The 21,033-nt window shown below is 34.0% G+C and overlaps 2 protein-coding genes across 4 annotated transcripts; both read left to right on the top strand.

Moving 5' to 3' along the window:
* Positions 1–5,550: 5,550 nt before the first annotated feature.
* Positions 5,551–17,776, top strand: LOC106678300 (serine/threonine-protein phosphatase 6 regulatory ankyrin repeat subunit A). Of its 3 annotated transcripts, XR_010842893.1 has the most exons (6): positions 5,551–5,621; positions 7,730–7,836; positions 7,985–8,074; positions 8,158–8,262; positions 9,446–14,162; positions 16,419–17,776. XR_010842893.1 is itself a non-coding variant. In XM_014416736.3 (5 exons), exons 2-5 carry the CDS (start codon positions 7,780–7,782, stop codon positions 10,382–10,384), a joined length of 1,191 nt encoding a protein of 396 aa, XP_014272222.1. In that variant the 5' UTR covers positions 5,551–5,621; positions 7,730–7,779; the 3' UTR covers positions 10,385–15,222. The 3 variants fall into 3 exon arrangements, 2 of the variants coding, with proteins under 2 accessions (XP_014272222.1, XP_014272223.1); XM_014416736.3 differs by lacking the exon at positions 16,419–17,776 and having other exon boundaries at positions 9,446–15,222; XM_014416737.3 differs by lacking the exons at positions 8,158–8,262; positions 16,419–17,776 and having other exon boundaries at positions 9,446–15,222.
* Positions 16,451–17,266, top strand: LOC106678298 (ankyrin repeat and protein kinase domain-containing protein 1). Its single transcript, XM_067045448.1, has one exon. The coding sequence runs from the start codon at positions 16,451–16,453 to the stop codon at positions 17,264–17,266; it is 816 nt and encodes a 271-aa protein (XP_066901549.1).
* Positions 17,777–21,033: the final 3,257 nt, after the last annotated feature.

Raw genomic sequence — 21,033 nt, 5'->3', positions numbered from 1 at the left:
TATATATATACAATCGGTCAGCTGTTCTCGATCAGCTGATATGGACCTGTCAGCTGACAGTCCGTAACTTAACATAGCCAAACCACAGATATTAACTCCAGCGCATTTCTTATCTTGGCAAGAGGAAAATCTTTATTGAGGATCTCAGATCAGGTAACATTTCTAATGTAGTGTCTAATAAATTATCTTCTCCAGAAAAACTAAAAAAAAGCTTTATTTGGTATAAAAGTACAATTAACAATGTCACACTAAACTAAAGATCTGAACGAACTGATTTAGCGAACTACACTACTAGGCTAAGACTAGGACTAATTTGGGATTTTTTTTCTTACTTTCTAATATTTTATCATATAAAATATACAAATATACATAATAGATCGATTATTACAATCTTGTGTTGCCGGATGGTATTTTAAGAGGGGTTGCAGGGTCATGTTTGCCGAGGGACTCACATAGTATAGGGAGGGGCCATTCCGGCTGGTGTTGTTGAAGGTGTGGGTGACCTCAAGCGGCAGAGCCAGAAGACCTTCCCTCGGCGAGGACCAAGGGGACAGTGCTTTGCCACCTTCCAGGTCTCGATGGAGGAGCGATCTCACGGAATATTGGATTGGCACTGGCATTCAGTCCATCAAAAAATTTGATGTGCTTACGGCCTATGAATTTCGGCACATTAATGACTCTATTCCTGGCCCGTTGGAGTGTGGTTCCTCTGACTATTCGCCAAAAGAGGGAATTCTGAAAGCTCTGGAAATGTGGGATTGCAATAGGACGGGGTATATATAGGGAAGGAGAGAAGGGTTAGTATTTGCTGACATATTGTGGGCCTTAACTTTCGCTTTTTACGTGAATGGAAGGAGAACTGGTGAAACGCATTCTTGGTGAAGGAGGAATATTATTTCCGTCAATTCATGAAATATTATATATGCATGTTATATAATATTATATATGTATGTTATGTATGTATTGTGGTGATCTAATTCCCTTTTTCCCTACTTCTGTGGGATTTCCTCCCACTACTTTAACGCCCTGTTGATAAGACTGATAATTTAACATATGTTAATTTAACATATGATTCTTTTATACTTTACTTTGTTGGTTACAATTTATATCAGATTTATTCTGTTAATAAAAACCTATCTTTGGGTAAAACTTTCGTTTATCATTCACAACATGTATGTCCTGTTCAACTTATTTATTTGGACAGCTCTGATCAAGCCCTGCAAAGTGGGGCGAAACGTTGGAAAATAAATAGTTGTAAACTATTTTTGTTTCACTATTGACCGCAACCCTGACCATCTCCTATATAACATGAAATATTATATTCGAAATTATTATCAATTGTGTTGTTCTGTCTTTCATTCTTTGATGAAGTTAAACTGTCATCGGTTGAGACTGGATTATTACTATGGCTGGAGTTTGTGATTGACGTGTCACTAATATAATTTTATATAATTCAAAAAAATATTTTTAGAGCTCTTGAAGCACTAAACTCTAGTGCGAAGGATTGTATGATCGGTTTCAAAGTCAACGGCAAACTGAATTCAAAACTAAACCACGTCTCCTTCTTTTGTTAAAATAATCTTAGAAAACAGAAAAAGCAAAGAATCTAACCATAGTCCTTGATGTCTTTGGTGGACTGAGCAGTTTGAAGGCCTTACTCTGGCATGAGATGAGCTGGATGGTACTTGACACTCTGCCCGTGACGGGATACACTGTCATGGACACACTGCTGGTAGTTGGGATTGGGATTTTGTAAACAGCTATTTATCAAAGCATCTATCGATTCCAGTCGTAATTAGCGATGTAGTTGCGCGTTTCTTAAAAAATCAGATTAATTAGAATCTACTGCTACTCTACACTTATAACATTTCCGATAATGACTCTAAAACAACCTGTAACAATGCTACATCTGTCTCTTATGCACAAAAATATAACATCTGTCTTCTAGAAAATATTTCAAATTATTTTTTTAAATATACTGATGGTTCCAAATCCGAAAGCACGACCGCCTCATGTTTCGTTACTTGCGATTCAACCCACAAATCTAAATTACAGAAGTTATGCTCATTACACACCGCCGAACTCCACGCGATAGCATCAGCCCTTCATTTTTGTCTTTCGATAACTCATAAGACTATTGTAATACTCTCAGATTCGTTGAGTACCCTGAACATCCACTCATCATAACAATACGATCTTTGCTTCTAAAACTATCACTGATGGTGTCTGTAAAGTACTTCATAGTAATTGTTTTTGTTCTTGTAAAGGTGCAGCCAATGTTGTGCTCTTGTTAAAACTGAGCTTGCTTCTGTCTGTTTAAATGTCCACAATGACTGTCTGAGGCTCTACAATTTCTTTCATGTATTGTGAGAGTTCGGCAAGAATTGATCGATGTGGTCTTTTATTCTATAGTCTGACCCCGTTCAATATTGTCATTGGTTATCGTATAATGGCATATGCTGTTCTCCCTTATCATTGCAGACGACCAAGCAGTGGTCACAAATAGCAGAGAAGGCAAGAAAGAAGCGCTGAAGGAGGACATGGCTGGTAGGGGTCTTGAGGAGGAAGATTGGTGGGGCAGAGAGAAGTGGAGTATTTACTTCAAAACTAAAAAAATACTCGATATACATGCGTAAAAAAAAACATTAAAATAAAAGTAATAAATATATACGTAATAATTGTAAAAAGTTATAAACATTATTAGCTTATTAGTTCCACTAGCACTAACAAATCTTCTAACATATATAAATTATGAATTGTCGGAAAAAAGTTTTATAATATTGATTTAGAGCTCTTATGAATTTAAATTTCCCATAAACCAAACAAATAACAGAAACAGAAAATTACAGAACACACAAGTAAGTGTTTCATCAAAACCACGATAAAAATAATCAACCCAACATAATAACAAATATTATAAATAATACTGAGAGTGCTGATAACACCTCTGTTAGCCATGTCGGCTCAAGGTCATCCTAAATACCATTAGCATTAATAATATCACTTCAACATACCTGAGACACCGGGAAAAAAAAATCTGGTCATCTTGATTTCTTGTTCAAATTAAAGAGTATTTCTGTAAGTAACAGTTCCTTTATCTGTTTGTCTAATCAATTAAGGGACAAGATGCCTCTTTCTCAATAGTCGGTAAAACGACCTGATGGATAATAATAAAAATAATTAACTATTTAAATTACATATATTAATTATGAGCAATAAACTCCAACAAGCCGGAGTTGAATCCGGCTGTGGCAGACAATTATTTTCTAGTTCACTGGAGCCGTGAGTCAGCCCTGTGGATTCGGGAGTCCTCCGAGGTCACCCAGCCTCATAAAGTGGATACGCTTAATTGAGTAAAAATCTTGCGGTCGAGCGTGATTCTGACCAAATCACCTCCTTGTACAACCGTTGGTTTAGTAACGGTGCTCCTCTACAAAGTACCACCGAACCTTCATGGGTTGTAGCAGGACAGATTTAATTTAATTAACATACTATTTTTTAATGCTCGATACTTTAATTATGTTTTTTAAAAATAGGTCAAATAATGTTTTTACATTATTACTTACATACAACTTTATACTTTAAATAAAATATTTACCAATTTCAACTTGGTGATTAAATTTAAACTAAAATACTTGCGTGTTGCTAAATGTGTTAAGTAAATCTAGCAATAATACTTAGGAGAATCAAAGGTGTCTACTCATAGATTATACGACGATTATTAAAATCTGGGGTAAGCTCAATAATTATCCGTTGTACCAGAAAAGTTAACCTTCAAATCAGGCAGTAAACTTTATCGACCAACAATAGCCGGTTAAACCGGAAATCTCCGTCTAAGTAGGTAACCATACAATGAACCTTCCATAGCTCCAATTACCTTCTAGGGAAGGTATATTGTATTATTCCGTTACTTAAAAATTCAATAAAATATATTTGATCGAAATCCACAACTTTACAGACGACGAAGACTTCTAAACGTCTGTTGCTCAGACAAAAATGAAAAAAAAAAGATTCTGTACATAAAGTTATTATGTAACTAAAAATTAATAGAGTAAACCTACTGACTCCCCTACAGTTTCATTTAATGATGTTACTCTTACCCCTGTCGAACTGATCCGCTACCTTGGACTACATTTGGACAAACGATTAACCTGGAATCCTCACACAAGACTGAAAAGAGAGGAAACTGCACGTCGATTCCGACTATTACAGCACTTACTAGACAAACGGTCTAAACTTCCAACACATTACAAAAGACTGATCTACATGTGGTCAATCTGAAAATATGGAGTTGAGCTTTGGGGCTCCACTAAACCTTCGAATTCCTCTCGTATTCAATCCTCACAATCCAAAATCCTTCGTAAAATCCTCAATGCTCCTTACTTTGGCACAAATAAAATCATTCATAAAGACCTTAATGTTCCCTATGTAACCGATCTAGCCCGAACCAGATATCACTCCTTCTATTATAAACTATCTAACCACTCAAACCCCCTAGTTTCTAATCTTGCATCCTCTTCCATTCCTGACAATCCTCCGAGGCGCCTGGAAAGAAGATGGCCACGAGACCAGCTAATGTAAAATGTCATTAGAGTGCTACCAATGGGTAGTTTCTCTACACGCCTGTAACACTCCAATTTAACTTAGATCAGATTTACTAAATGTAATATAATGTACAGTTGTAAATAGCAATAAATAAATATTAAAAAAAAAAAATTGGACCCACAATTTCTAAAATTCCGGAGTCGACGCAGAACTAATGTCACTGACAGTAATGCCGAATCTACCAACAAAAAGCCTCTGGGCGTCTTAAAAATACCCGTTTTACCTGACAAATACAAGCCAATTTACCCGTTCTTGAAGAATCGTTATAACTGTAGCTGTATTATTGTTACAGTCATGATTGTACTGTCGTACTTGCTCTGACATGAAGGTTGATAGTACAAGTAATGTCAGTGAAACAACTGTCACGTTAACTATCACATGTGTAAGGCTTGACAGTGAAATATCGTCCATTTTTCAGGTAACCTTGATAACCTGGTTAACAAAACTGCAGACTAGAAACAGGTCGCTAAGTTACCGGATTTTTGCTAAACTCTTGGACAAATATTAAACACTTGAACGTTTAGTGGATTTACTATCAGTGATAATGAACAAAAAAATGATAGACGAGATTCCTCGGAAGATCGTTCCTCGTTCCCGCAATGGAATAAAAATGATTCCTGTCTTATGATGAATGACTTATTAACCATTTTGGTTAAACTAGTGTCAGTATAATGGTTATTCATTTTTGTGTATACACCTTATTCAAATAATAGAAAATCAATTCTTATTTTATAATGTGAATTTTGCTATTACGAAATCTTTCGTAGAGTGTATATATAAATAAAACATTCTGTTTGGAATGTAACCAATGGTGAATCACATAAAATAAAAATAAAAATTGGAAATTCAATTAAATAAAAGTATTTTAGATTATCATGTTTTTTTTTTTTGCCCTTCCTCTCGTGATATATTTGTGCGATTTCATATCAGTTTGACTCAGTAGAAGGCGTTTATATGACACGGCGCACATAAGCCTTCATTGCTACTGCCAGTACTGTATAGGATACTTCGATAGGGTAAGTTACTTGTTATTTATTATTATAGACGTTAAAGATTAATCGTGGATTATTTAAAAAGGATTTTTTATGTATTTTGTATTGCGTTTAAGATATATCATTTATATATTAGTTTGTTAAAGAATGTAACTGACAACAGTTTTTGGAGGTTTATTTTTTTTTTCATTAGCTGTAAAAGTTATCTCCAAACTGAGACTGAATCAATCGGTGGTTTTGATTAAGTATTAAGAGATATATGGCGTACTGAAAAAATAAATTTGAAAATAAAACCCTTGAGAAACAACATAGAACAGTCAGGCTATAAGATGATACATCTGGCAGTTGTGCAATTATACTCGATGAATAAACATATAAAAATTAATCGATGTACAGAAACTTTACTTTTCCTTATATTATAAAAATTATAAGATAAGTTTTTATCTTTTTTTTTTTTTTTTAATAGACAATGCACATTGTCCATTAACTGGTGATGTTAGCTTATACATACTGACGGTTGATTTCCGATACATTTATAATAACATTATTTACTAAAAATTGTAATAAGTGAGACAAACAAAAATTATTCGATTACAAAAAGCGATATTATTATTATAAAAAGGTAAATAAATAAGATTTGTACAATATATTCGTACATTTTTGTTTCCTTTGCGTAATAAAATATTTCAGGTATATAAAATATATTGTCCTTTAGTTTTGATATTTTTTTGTTTTCCATATGATATTGTAATTTGTTGTCTATCAAATGAATGCGGTATGCTACAAAAGTAATTAACATTTAGTGACACGTTATCAGTTTTCTCACAGACTGTTCAGTATTTAATGGAGCGTTTAAAAAAAATGTCTGTTTTTTCAAATTCAAGATTTCTAAGGAGTAAACATTTCAATACTTACCAATACTTAATAATCCCTATACAGCATTCTATAAGCTTGATTAATCCCATCCGAATCTTAAAAAAAATAAAACCTCAGTTTGTGTGTCCTACGGAATTCTCGTAATTTTAAGGCATTACTGGAAACAAAGTTTCACAGCTCCTGAAGCAACTAAGTGAAATTATTAAATATGGAGGGGGAGATTTCCTTGACCATTGCACTGCTCGGCGTTGGTTTGAAAAATTTAGCAGTGGAGTGGAGATTGATGAGGTTCTGCAAGAAGCTGTTGAGTCAAATCCGTACACTCGCGAACTTGCCAGGGAGTGTGGTGTGTCAAAAGATTCTGCTAGTCGCCATCTACTCTCCATGGGGAAGGTGAAAAAGAGCAGTAGGCTGGTCCCTCGCGATCCTACTCCTCAGCAATTGCTTCCCGTCGAACCAAAGAAAAGTTTAAATAACTTCATGGGTTCGAATCCCTGCATCATCCACCATAGATTCCAGACCTCGTACCGTCGGATTACTATTTGTTTCGATCCATGGCCCATTTCCTTCAAGGGAAAAAAATTGATAATTTTGCGAAAGTTGAGAGGTCTTTGACAGCCATCCCAAAGAATGGTATCAGCGTGGGATCGAGCAATTGGCTAGCAGGTGGCTAATCACGGTAAATAACAATGGACTATACTTTGAGTATTAAATATATTTTATATCAAAGAAATAATAATTTCGTTGAAAAACGGCCATTTTTTTAATACACTCAATTAGCAATATATATGATTGATACACCCCAATTCTGGTTTTCAAATTGGCCAATCTTTCTTTCATTGATATTTTAGAAATAGGAACACCCAGATTAATTTATTTTTCCATTTATAGTATCGTTTAAATTATGAGTTTATTATTAGTTACTCTGCTTCATTTTAACGCTTGCTTTTCCCACTGAAAACATTTCATCCAATTTTGTACTGATCCATCCTAAGTAAGACGAAATCTCAATTTTTTTTTACATTCTTACCGCAATGGATATTATAAATCTATAATTTCTATGAATTTTAATACATAATTAAAAATTATATTTTAAGACAAGAAAGTTGTACTTATTTAACATAGGTGTTTCTATGTTATTGGTAATTAAGATTTAACATTTAATGGTGTTGGTACTTATCATAGAAACAACTATGTTAAATAAGTACTCTCATTATATGAGTACAACTTTAACATAATATGAATTTTATTTATAGGTTAAAAATAAAGTTCCAACGGCAGTAATTTATCCAATACAATCGATAGAATGGAACCTACCACTGAGAGATTAAGAAAGTCTAAACCCACAACCGGTTTAATATCTGTAAGTAATAACATATTTGTATGTTTGTCTGTAGGTTTTTGAGGTATTATTAATTTTAAAATCTTAATTTATTTCCTAATGTTTCGTTTATCAGAATTGGATAAATCCATTATGTTCTTCATTTTATATTATGACTTGAAACTTTCAGACCAACGATGTATTCAATACTGACAGAAGTGAAGTACCGACTTCCAGTGGAATCCAAGTTAGAACACGTTCAACATTGGAACCAAAAAAAGTATTTACTTTTAAAAATATAAGCACATGAATAAATTTTTTTAACCTAGTTTAATTTATGTTTAAATAATTATTCTTTTATAGGTCAATTTTTTCACCAAAAATCACAGAACTTTAGCTCAATCGGGAAGAGGCGAGTCGTTGAGACAACCAAATTCATCTTTGGTATTGGAGCCTAAAATATTAAAAGTAATTTTTGTATATTCTCCAAAAGTTTATTATGCAATAATAAGTAATGATAATATATAGGGCATTTAGCATTTTTTTTTAAACTGTATTATTATAAACTATTATACGCTTTCACAATTCAGAATAGTAGTATGGTTAAATAGTTTATTTTTATCTAATTTGCAGTACAAATATATATGATCAGAAAATGCGGTCAGCAAAGAACACAAATAAACAAAAATTATTTATTTGTGCTGACATTTTGACCTTAATTTTAGGCCTTCATCGGGGCTGATAACAGAAAACAACAATTCAGAGAAACATAAAAATTAAAATTAAATATTAATAAACAAACTTGGAAATTTTGGAAATAATTCCAAGTTTTTTTTTGTTTAGTTTAGTTTTTAATATAAGGGATTTTTCACATCTTCGATCATTTTAACATTGATTCACTTGTTCGCCCTGGAACATACCTTGGACAGTCAAGAGCCTAAAGTATAGACCATTATGACGAATTGAAGTGCACCGGAAGCAAGCTAAGAGTTTTTTTTAAAATATATTTTAATGGCATTAAAATTTTCCATACAACCAGGTATAAATTCATTTATTTGTATTCCAATTATTTTCACCATGGTTGGGGGTCGAAGTTTTACATTTTGTGGGACCACCATTCAATGAAAAATACAACGGCCCAGGCCGGATTCGAACCAGCATCGCCAATAGATCTCAGACTGTGCCCACCACTGAGCAACGGACAAGTTAAAACAGCAAATTAAACCACTCATTGATATTGACATATATCGATAAATTATAATAATTGGAAATTTTAATTTTCCATTACAACCAAAGCAGTAAAATATAAATTAAAAATAAGCACTTTCATTGCCACGTAACATTCGTAGTCAGTTGGGAAGAAAAACAATAATGCAGTATTGTTATAATGTTCGATACGATAAGGTATTTTGAGACATAACATTATTCCAACTTAATACACAGATATCTATTTAGTTTAATTCATGTTAATTTTATTAACAATAACTTAAACATTATTTTTTTTAATCTTATTTGGAAAAGTCCTGGGAAAACATTCGGTCAAAAGATTTCGGTGATGAAAAACGATATTGAACAAATAAAAATGCATAAAAACCTATAATTTTGTTTGTAGTTTGTTTTTTAGTTAACTTATAAAATGTATTATTTTCAGGGAAGCAGATTGAATACCGAAAATGGAACTTTAGTGATGAAGAAAGATTTTACTAAATATCTACCTCAAAAACCACTAAACATTGCTGTAATGAATAATAAAATTAATACCGTTCTGAAGCTTTTGGATTCAGGAGCGAACCCAATGGAAAAAGATGGTTACTACGGAAGCACCGGTATACATTGGGCTGCTAAAGCTAATAACGTTGAGGTTTTGGAGCTTTATAGGGAACGTGGTTATGACTTGTCTCCCACTAGCAATTTAAATTGGACTCCAATCCACACAGCTGCTGAGGGATCTCAACTAAAATCCTTGGAGTGGTTGCTAGAAAACGGTGCTGGCATTGAATCAGAAGATATCTTTAAACAAACACCACTTTACAAAGCTGCATTCAAAGGTCACCTCGCCGCAGTTAAAATATTACTGACTCATGGTGCGTCTCCACACAGTAAAGATTCAAGATCTCAAACACCTTTGAGCGCAGCCGCAATGGGTGGTTACATTGAAACGGCAAAGCTACTTTTTGAACACGGTGCTGACTTAAACCATACCGACGACTGGGGTAGAAATCTCTTACATGTTGCTAAAACGTTACCAATGTTGAAATGGTTGATCGAACACGATTTAGACATCGACCGAAAAGATGATTGGGGCAAGACTCCGCTACACGATGCTGTCGAAGCTTCGGATCTACAGAAGGCCTCCTTCCTCCTTGAGAAGGGAGCAAGCATGGAGCCTCAAGATCGGAACGGGTGTACCCCGCTCTACCTGGCTGCCAAAACTGGGCAAGCACAACTCGTCAAATTGTTCCTGGAGAATGGTGCAAATCCGGAAAGTACCGCAAAGGATGGTTCAACACCTGTAGAAGTGGCCACTGGTGAAACAATTAGAAATCTACTCTTGCGCAACAAGGCAGTAGCGGTTCAAAAGGCAATCTAGAAACATTAAGAAACATCTAGAAACATAGAAAAGGGCAATTGGAAGATTAAGAGAAATTCCAACAAATCTCATCAAATCACCTTTACCCTTCGTCGTAAACCTACCGACTGCCCTACAGTTTCATTTAATGATGTTACTCTTACCCCTGTCGAACAGATCCGCTACCTTGGAATACATTTGGACAAACGATTAACCTGGAATCCACACACCAGACTGAAAAGACAAGAAACTGCACGTCGATTCCGACTATTACAGAACTAACTAGACAAACGGTATAAACTTCCAACACTTTACAAAAGACTGACATGACTGTAATAAGGCCAATCTGGACATATGGAGTTGAGCTTTGGGGCTCCACTAAACCTTCGAATTCCTCTCGTATCCAATCCTTACAATCCAAAATCCTTTGTAAAATCCTCAATGCCCCTTACTTTGTCACTAATAAAATCATACATAAAGACCTTAATGTTCACTATGTAACCGATCTAGCCCGAATCAGGCATAACTCCTTCCACTATAAACTCTCTAACCACTCAAACCCGCTAGTTTCTAATATTCATCCTCCATTTCTGACAATCCTCCGAGGCGCCTGAAAAGAAGATGGCCACGAAACCATCTAATGTAAAATGTCATTAGAGTGCTACCAATGGGTAGTTTCTACACTCCTGTAACACTCCAATTTAACTTAGATCAGATTTACTAAATGTATTATAATGTACAGTTGTATATAGCAATAAATAAATATAAAAAAAAAAGTAATAGAAAAATTTGAAATTCAATTTTAAAAAGCCTTGAAAATAAATAAGATTTACAACTCTTTTTTTGTTATGAATTATGGTTGAAACTAAAATGTAAGAGTATGTAAAAATAATACATTGAATTCCGTAACTATTAATAGAATGAATGAAGTAAATTTCAACAATTAATCAAATTTTGAACATTTTTTTTACTTTCTAAAACTAACAAGAATTTTATCGGGCAGGCAAAAATACATCACATTCACATCAAATGTTCACATTCAGTCGCACATTGAAGCAAATGGAGGTTTACACGCTAACAATTTCACCAGCCCGGGCGACTGCAGCCGACTCATCGACAAGATCTGCTGGTTTTATGGGGGGTGCGATGCTTTGGTTTAGCATACAACTAGCCCTAATTAATTTTAATTAATCAAATTTCATATTAGTGCACTAGTAATACAATTATGCATTTTTAAATTATCTGAAAATTACCGGGGACCCACAGCACAATAAGGGTTAAGCGGAAATGAAACAAACCTTGTTATATTTGTAGCAGTTTGTTTCTTTTCGTTTAATGGTGTAAAACATCACTCGTCATCAACGCCATTTCTTTTTTAATTTTTCTTATATTTGTTTTATTTATTTACTTTTTAGTTTAATTTTATTTATTTATTTTTTTGCTCCATTCGAAGTTATATTTGTGCCAGTAAACCTTTTGGTTTTAAACACTGAAATACTAATTTTATTTTTTTTTATAATCGTCTTAAGAGCTTATAAAATATCCGGGTTTAATTCTAAGTTAGTGAGGTGTGACTAAATATGAGCACTCTAGGAAGATTGTTCTTACAATACTGGTATTTTGGAGGCGTTTGTTTTGTGTTACCTATCTTATCTCCAAACAAACGCGTTATACGAATAACCGCGCACTAGAGGTAGAAGAACATAAATCATAAGAATAGTTATACCTCCAAGTATGTAATAAAAGATGCTTTATCATAAAATAAGTTTTTCATATATAATAATAAGTTATAAATAAATTAATGATTTATTGTTGAAGTATTATAAAATTTTGGATAAAGTACAAGTATGTTCAATACAATATTTTTATAAAATGTGACTTTTTAAAAAGCTCTATCTCGAGAACTATTGGACGTAAATAGCTCTTTCAAGGCTAATATTTCAGCATATTTACTCTTCTTTAAATAATGTGCTCTTAGGTTTTCTAGTGTTGTTGGTAGATTTTAAGATATAGAGCTCCGAATGAAAAATTAATGTTTTATAAGGTTTTGAAGTAACCGCCATTTTTTATTCTCCCTACCTATACTTGGCAGACTCATCAATTTTGACTATTAATTATACATAGTTTTCATTAAAGTAATCAAAAATTAGGGTGAGATAACCTTTTTTTCTTCCCGGCTCTTGTACTGTGAGAGAAATGTCCAGTCTTACGGTTGTGAGGGCAGACTAAACTGAATTGAGTGTAGGTGGGGAGGTAAAAGAGAAAGTAACATAAACAAGTGGCAATAACAACATCAAAGGGCTAATGGAAGGTAGAAAAAAAGTATTAAAAAAAAACTGATGAAATACTAGCAAAATATAGACGTTTATTTCCTAATAAAAGCAAAATAGTGAAGGCGTTTGGGCTGACCCGGGCTAACTAACGGTGGCCCGTACAAAGAAATATAGAGTAATGTGAGGAATTTACTTGTTATTGTTAGTTTTGAAAAGGCGTTTAACAGCCTGGTCATCAACGCCGAAAAGGAATTTACTTTAGTATATGTTGATGTTGGTGAAAAATGCATATTTTAGATGTCATTAAAGAAAAAAGATTAATTTAAAAAAAAAAAAAAAAAAAATTATACTTCTAAGGAAAATTAGAGGTTGTAAAGTTAAAATTCCTAATCAGACCCTCCCAAACCATAATTTCTTCGATTTTCAGTACTTTTAACAAAACGTTCCGCCGAGATCCCATCCTGGTCCAGGTTGACTGGACTATATTTATAATATTAATAAATTATAATATTTATGCATTGGACAGTTGAGGTGGTCAGTAAAGTTTAGATGTAAGTACAAGCCCAATGCAGGAACATCAAGCCATCTCAAAATATTTTAAAAAAAACCACCAACGGGTCCACTCGGCCTCGCAGAGATTAATGAGTTACTATTTTAATAATTAATAAATGGCTTATCAATATTAAATTTAAAAACACGAGGAATTACGAATTTTTGTTACAGAAATGATCAGAAAATCAGTCGACAGGAGCTGGAAATTTGATATTTGATAAAAAGTTTTTGTTTTTTTTTAATAATTTATTTATTGTTATGTACATATATATACATCAAGTAAATTTGCTGTAAGTGATATTATGACATGATACAAAAATGTAGAGAATCTACCCATTGATAGAACTCCAAAAACATTTCTAAAGGAGAAGATCTCGAGGCCATCTTCTTTTCAGACGCCTAGGAGGATTATTAGGTAGTGAAGGAGAAGCCAGGTAAGAAACGAGTTGGTTTGGGTGGTTGTGAAGTTTATCATGGAAGGATTGGTATCTGGTTCTGGGCAAATCGGCAACATAGGGGACTTTGAGGTCCTGATGGATGATTTGATTTGTGACAAAGTAAGGAGAATTAAGGATTTTACGAAGGATTTTGGGCTATAAGAATTGGATTCGAGAGGAATTAGATGGTTTAGTGGAGCCCAATAGCTACATTCCGTATGTCCAGATAGGTCTTATAACAGTCATGTAGATCAGTCTTTTGTAATGGATTGGAAGTTTGGAACGTTTTGTCTAGTAAATGTTGTAATAGTTGGGATCGACGAGCAGTTTCCTGTCTTTTTAGTCTTGTATGAGATTGATAAAAAAAAAAAAAAAAAGTAAAAAAGTAAAATCAGTTATTTAAACAGAATAATAAAAAGCCGCAATAAATAATCAGAAAGAGATTGCTTATAGGTGCGGTTTCTGTTACGACTGATAACACGTTATTTTCGAACATCGTGTCATTAATCGTTCAGTAGCAGCCTTCCAAGGAGTGAGGTAGGTAATATTTAAATTCATTTTATGCCAATGAAATATTGTAATTTGAAATGCAAGATCTGTATTGCGACTCCAATTAAAAAATAAAAGAATTTCAAAATATAATGTTTGAAAAAAGTATCATTAAGTGTTTAGAACAAGTGACTAAATTATTAATTATTATTAGTGCATCTTTGTGAATATATATCCGTTTAATTTTTTTTATATACAGTTTAATCTCGGTTATCCGAACTTGGGTCCTCCGAACACTCCAGTAATCCGAGCAGTACAGAAAAAAAAGTTATTGCAAAATAACATTTTTCTTATTGTAATCACCTTGAAAATCGAAAATGGAATTTTTTACTCAGTTTCGATGCCGTGTAATATAATTCCTGTGAATGTGTCCAGAAGATAATGATTAAATAATTCAAGCTCCACTACCGTGCAGCTTTACCCTCGTATGTAGTTCCACAACAACACTAAAACATTTGAATCTCAAAGATGTGTTATTTTTAGCTGCAGCTTGGGAGGATGTTCAGTTAAAGACCATACACAATTCATGGAATCCATTATTGGGGGAAGAGAATAACTGTGAAGCATCGGGCAATGATGAAGCCAGCCTTGATAATATGATTTCGACATTGATTAAAAGTATAAACCCTGATACTTCAGTGAATGATACAAACAGTTGATGAATGGGTTGAAGGTCATGTGGAGAGTGAGTTCACATTGTAAACTGAAATCGTACAGAGGGTTACAAAAGTGTATACCAATAAAGAAGAAGAAGGTGAAAGACAAGTTGGGGAACCAACGACAATAAAGCTTGAAGAAGCAGTGTCAGTCACCGTCTGAAATGGTTAACAGAGTATGATATAATGTGGTAGCCATAATATAATGTAATATAATATGAAATAGTGTGGTAGCAAGTCCTTCTATTACGTCTGGAAGAAGAAGCTATGAAGACGTTTTTACGGAAGTCTCAGAAAAAACAAATTAAATAAACGACTCCTTTAAAATGATTAATTTTTAAAAACTTAAAAAGTCAAATTTCGAATAAAATATATAAAAATAGTTCTGCAGATTCATATTTTTAAATTTTTTTTACACCTTTTTTCCTAACACTTCCACTAATCCGAAGACCTGTATATTAAAACAAGGCATCAACGCCGTAATGATGATATTATTTCTTTCTGCAAATACAAACAAATATCTTCGTTGATAATTAGATCTATCAGAGTCTTGTAATAGTGGGATATAGCGCTTTTGATCAACCTCCACTGGCTTTCAGCGACAAAACTGTTAGCATCTTCAGGTAACTTGCTTTTCCTTCCATAATTAGGTGATAACTTTGATTCGGAACTCCCTCAGCCAAATGTATATAGTGCGTGTTAATAAGTCTCTTTTGCTTCAACTTCAACTATTATTTTTTTCTTTTTATTATTTTATCATTTAATTTATATGTATTTTAAATAAATATGATGTGTAGGAACAAAAAGCTCCAATCCAGTAAAGCTTAAAATTTTAAGAAAATATTGCTCAATGTTTTTTAATTAGAAGGTTTTCGTTTTTTATTAAGTATTTTTCGGAAAATTCCTTTCTCTTGATGTCCTAATTGGGGAACACGGTAGCACCGTGGTAAGGCGTGTGGCTACTAACTCCAAGGATCCAAATTCTAATCCGGCTGGACAGAAAATTGTTTTCTGTTAGACTGTAGCCGTGAGTCAACTCCTGTGGATTCTGGAGCCCTTCAAGGGTTCACCCAGCCTCTTAAATTGGCTTTCTAGCGATCGAGCGTGATTCTGACGAAATCACTTCCTTGCACAACCGTTGGTCAAGTAACAGAACTTCCTTATTGAACCCCTGACCCTTCATGGCTTGTACCGGTACAGATTTTAGTTTTATTTTTTCTATGTCCTTATTACATACATATTTTCCTATCAACGTTTCGGGGCTCTCCACACATCTTCAGTATCTTTTCAGCGGTTGCATAGTCATTTTAATTTTTATCTATGGATGAATAATTTTAATTAAATCTTATTGTACACTACTTAAATAAATTATTTATTATTTTGGCATGTGTGATAGTAAAAATAAAATTGAAATAAATGTTCCGTGTACACAAATCCCCAAATGTCTATGATTTGTCACATTTATTTATTTTCCGCCCATTAATATTCAATTTTGGTTTATGAGTTATACAATTATAGGTGTATGAATAAATATTAAAAATCATACTTTAAATTAGTAAAAATTAAGTCTTTCTATTTATCTTCACAGGTCATTGGATTAGCTGAAAGTCTATTATCGCCATGGATCCTTCAAAAGATGTTGAAATGTCATTACACAAAGCGGTCATCGACGGTATGACAGATGTCGTTGAAGCTATACTGCTCAGAGGAACGGACCCTGACACGAGGGATGAGGAAACGGGAAGAACTGCAGCGCATTGTGCTGTACAAGCAGCTCATCTCCAAATGTTGCAATTATTGAAAGAATACAGAGCCGACTTGTCGATAATCGATTATATGGCCAACACCCCGCTCTCTGAGGCGGTACAAAGAGGCAAGGTGGAGGTAGTCGTGTGGCTCCTTAACAACCTCTCTCCAAAGGAGAGCGTCGTTGAAGACATGTTCTTCCTGGCAACTGTCTATGGACAGGTCAATGTCATGAGTACTTTGATGACCCACGGAGCCAATATTGAATCGAAGAACGATCTGGGGAGGAATGCACTTTTCCTTGCAGCGGAAAATGGACAGAGTGAAGCAGTGAGCTTCCTTCTCAATCGAGGAGCGAATCCAGCAGTGTGTGACGACTTCAAGAAGACCCTTCTTCACGCCGCTGCCGACAGTGGCGATCCAAAGACAATTGACTTGATTCAGAAGCGGTGCCCGGACAAGATGGATGCGAGGGACAAGTCAGGAGACACCCCACTCCATTGCGCAGCAACGACCAACACGAAGGCGGTAGTTATTCTGCTGGAACGTGGGGCTCCCATCGATTTAAGAAATGAACACGGGTACACACCATTAGATTCAGCAATACGAGCGAAGAAAATGGAGATCGCAGATTTACTTCGAAATGTATATCAATTTGATAGCTTAACTAAAAGAATGGAAAATCTATAATATTTTTAACTTGGATAAATAAAAAAAACAAGGTTATATTAACCTACGTGGTAGTCGTTGTTATATTTTGTGATGTTAGGAATATTCATGATTTATTAAGTGTAAAAGAGTTATAACATGTTATTAGTGTAGGATTGGGAGCTGCCTAATTTAAGGTCCATATTAGATGTTCAATGCAGAGGAGCTCCTAGTGGATTTTCTGGACAACTTTGTATCCTTCCTATCCGAAACCTTCAAGATTTTCATTATTTTTATTCACCAATTTATTAGAGTTGTAAGAACAACACAAATCAAATACAATCTACAGGTAACTAACCTTTCAAAACGACAGCAGACAAAATGGAGCGGAGCTCAGCTGATCTGTTGCGTGACGTCATTCTCCTTTAGCAGACCACGTGCCCAGCCAGGGGCAGGGGGGCAGCTGCCTTAGAAGTAAAAAAAAATATTAATTTTATAAAAATTTGTTTTAAAGCAAATAATTGTAATAACTAACAAACTGCTATAATTATATATAATTTTCTTAACATTTTGATTTATTCACCTTTTCCGTGCTGAAAAGTCACTGACTCTAAACCATATTAAATGTGATATCATTTTGACATGCTAAGAGAAGGAAGTATTTCTCAACTTTAACATGTTAAACTGAAGATCATGAATATTCAACATTCCAATTGTTGTGAGAACTTGGAAAGTCAACAGTTCCTTTATTCCAACTAAGGAACTGATTCGCTTAGTATCTATAAAATATTTTGTTCCAGGAACTAGTTATAAAAATTATATTGTGTATACTTGTGTTTTCTTTTTATAATCTTTGATCATTCTTAAATACGATTAAATATTATTTTAATTTTTTCTTCATTTGAAAGTGACTATGTTTAATACCAGAACTGACCATATTATGTATTTGTTGGTAGTTTGATCTGGAAGTAGTATTAAAAAAAGGTAAGATGGCCAAACACTCCTATTAGATATTATGGTCTCATAAGTACAAAAAATTCACTACAGTTCAAAACATAAAATGAAATTAATATATAAAGAAAATGATTATATATTAATATATAAATCAATTTAATTAAAGAAGTTATAAATTATTTACATGTTAACTCAATGATGCAAAATATAAATTTATAAAATAAAAATGAAATTCACACGAGGAAATAATCTGATGTATTTAACATGAAGATTCATTCATCGTAGTAGCCCAAGGAACAAGAGAGAGGAGTACCAACAACTTCATTCCAAGCAATGATTACTGGACTTGTACAAACGCTTGGTAAACAAAAGAAGCAACAAACTTTGGTGTTCACCGAATTCTCGCCAGACTAGTGTGGTTCATCATACTGGGATACGTAATGCAACCGGCGCAATTCGAACTTCCATTCTTAGTCTGTGTTCTGAAGCTGGACTACCTCCTCTGTTATTCAGAAGGAAATAACTGGCGACAAACTACATTTCAAAATTATACCCTAAAAAGGATCACCCTACGCATAAATACATTTTCAAAACAAAATATTCAATTTGTTTTTAGAAATAAAATAAACATTCCCGTTGGCAGAATGATTACATACTGCTATTGAGTTCTTTAAAGAAATACCTCAGTGCATCCCGGAAGTCCTCAATCCTCCATGGATACATAGGCTACCAAATACAATGCTACAATTATCCCCATTGCCCAAAGATAGTACGTCACCTACTGGATATAGAACTAGGTTCTCACATCTTTGTCAAAATATTCCAGATCCTTTTTTGGTATATACTGACGGATCAAAATCTGAAGAGTCTACAGCATTCTCTTTCATCACACATAACTCAATCCATAAAATAAAACTGCATAAATTATGCAGTGTATATACAGCTGAATTACATGCAATAGCCTCAGCATTCCACTTCTCCATGACAGTGACGCATACTAACATAGTCATCTTTAAGCTCATTAAAAGCCATGAAGATTATTTACCCGAAACACCCGGCAATCATAAAAATTCACAATTATACCAACATGCTCGAAAACTTGGGTAAAACTGTTTTCTTTATATGGGTGCCGGGTCACTTGGGGTAAAAATGTACTGACGGACATTGCAGCTAAACAAACACTTGCTCTTCTAGGTCAGGACGCGGCCATTCTGACACCACAAGAAATAAGTCTTCCGATGAAAAATGAAATATCCGCTAGTTGGCAAGCCATGTGGAAGAAAGCCCGCAAAGCAAATTAAAAACTATAAAAAAACGATTAAATTATGGACCACATCAGAACCAATAGGTCATACGAATTTAACTCATGCATACCTGATAAATAAGCAACCGAGCAACCGCCAAATTGTCAATACTCCAACAGTGTACTTACAGTCAGTCACAAATTTGAAGAATGTCATTTCTATTCCACGAACTTTCGTAGATTGGGATTGGGACCGAGTGTATTGGATGCCCTAAATGATGACCAGAAGAACATAGAAAAGGTCTTAATTTTCTTAAAAAGGAATAACCTTTTGAATAAGATTTAAACCCGAAAGTTTGTTATATGTATTAAATAATTCTAAAATAAGTAATTATTTAAATTTATTTAGCAATTATCTAAAGAGTTTTAAATCTTGAAATAGAATTATAAAGTGCGAAACATGGGCGTTGATGACCTCAGGGTTTTACGCTCTAAAGCCCCAACCAACAACAATTTTGGTGTTCACACGCTTGTTTGTTTCATTTGATTTTTTTAGGCTATAACATTCGATTTCCTCTATTTTCATTATACAAACATGAATATCAGCAATGTAGGTAGTAGATGATAAAAATTCATATACATAGAACAACATAACCTATAAATTCAAACTTCATTCTAGAATTTTTATCGGAAACTTTCTAATTTAATAACGTTTTTTTGTTTTTGTTTAAAGGTGTAAAACCTTGTGGTCATCAACTTTTATGGAATGTTATAATAAAGTTACGCACACTCCCACACACATATGCATATGATTCCAACATTAATAAAAAATAAAATAAAATAAATAAAAAATATATTTAAATCGAAGATGAGCTATAATTTAGGAAGGAGACAATGAGGTTTTAAAAATTTAAACATTAATGTAACCTTAGCTTCTTTACCTGTGAGAGCTTCTGATAAATTTGGGGTCAGTCCTGTTCTGTTTATTGTTGGCAAATAGTGAGTACATTCTTCCGAAATATGTTTAATATGTCCTGAAAGTGGACTGGCCATATTGGCATGTTGAGGCAGATTTCTGATCAGGTGAGAGTGCGTGAGGATAGTATGGCTTATTTTCATTTAATAACGTAGACACATAATGTCTTCATAAATACATATTTGTGCTATATTAAATAAAAATTAAACTGGTACAGTTAATTTAAAAAATTTGAAACTAGATAGAATTTTAAAATCTACAATCTTAAACAAGAGTTAATTATTGAATCCAAAGGTTGGGGTGTCCGTAGCTCAGATGGTTAGACCTAGGTCTATCGATCCGAGATCTGTGAGCGGCGCTGATTGGAATCCAGCCTAAGGCCTTTTTCATAAAGTGGCGGTCCCACAAAGTGAAAAACTTTACCTCCCCCCTCCACCATGCTAAGAATAGATTGGTCACCTTTAGATAACTAGGCAAACATCACCTTCGCTGTGGACGTTGTAAAAGTTGGGGAAACTCTTTTATTGATTAAAACACAGAGAGCACAAATATTCATCTGTTGGCCGTTCTAAATGAATGCAAACTGATAGTTAGGAACACGTTCTAAAAGAATGCACACTGATAGTTAGGAACACG

Source organism: Halyomorpha halys, unplaced genomic scaffold (assembly GCF_000696795.3).
Source record: "Halyomorpha halys isolate HHAL.00 unplaced genomic scaffold, Hhal_1.1 Scaffold134.1, whole genome shotgun sequence".
NCBI lineage: Eukaryota > Metazoa > Arthropoda > Insecta > Hemiptera > Pentatomidae > Halyomorpha > Halyomorpha halys.
Note: the sequence above shows the minus strand (reverse complement) of the source record. Positions and strands in the feature narration are given on the sequence as shown.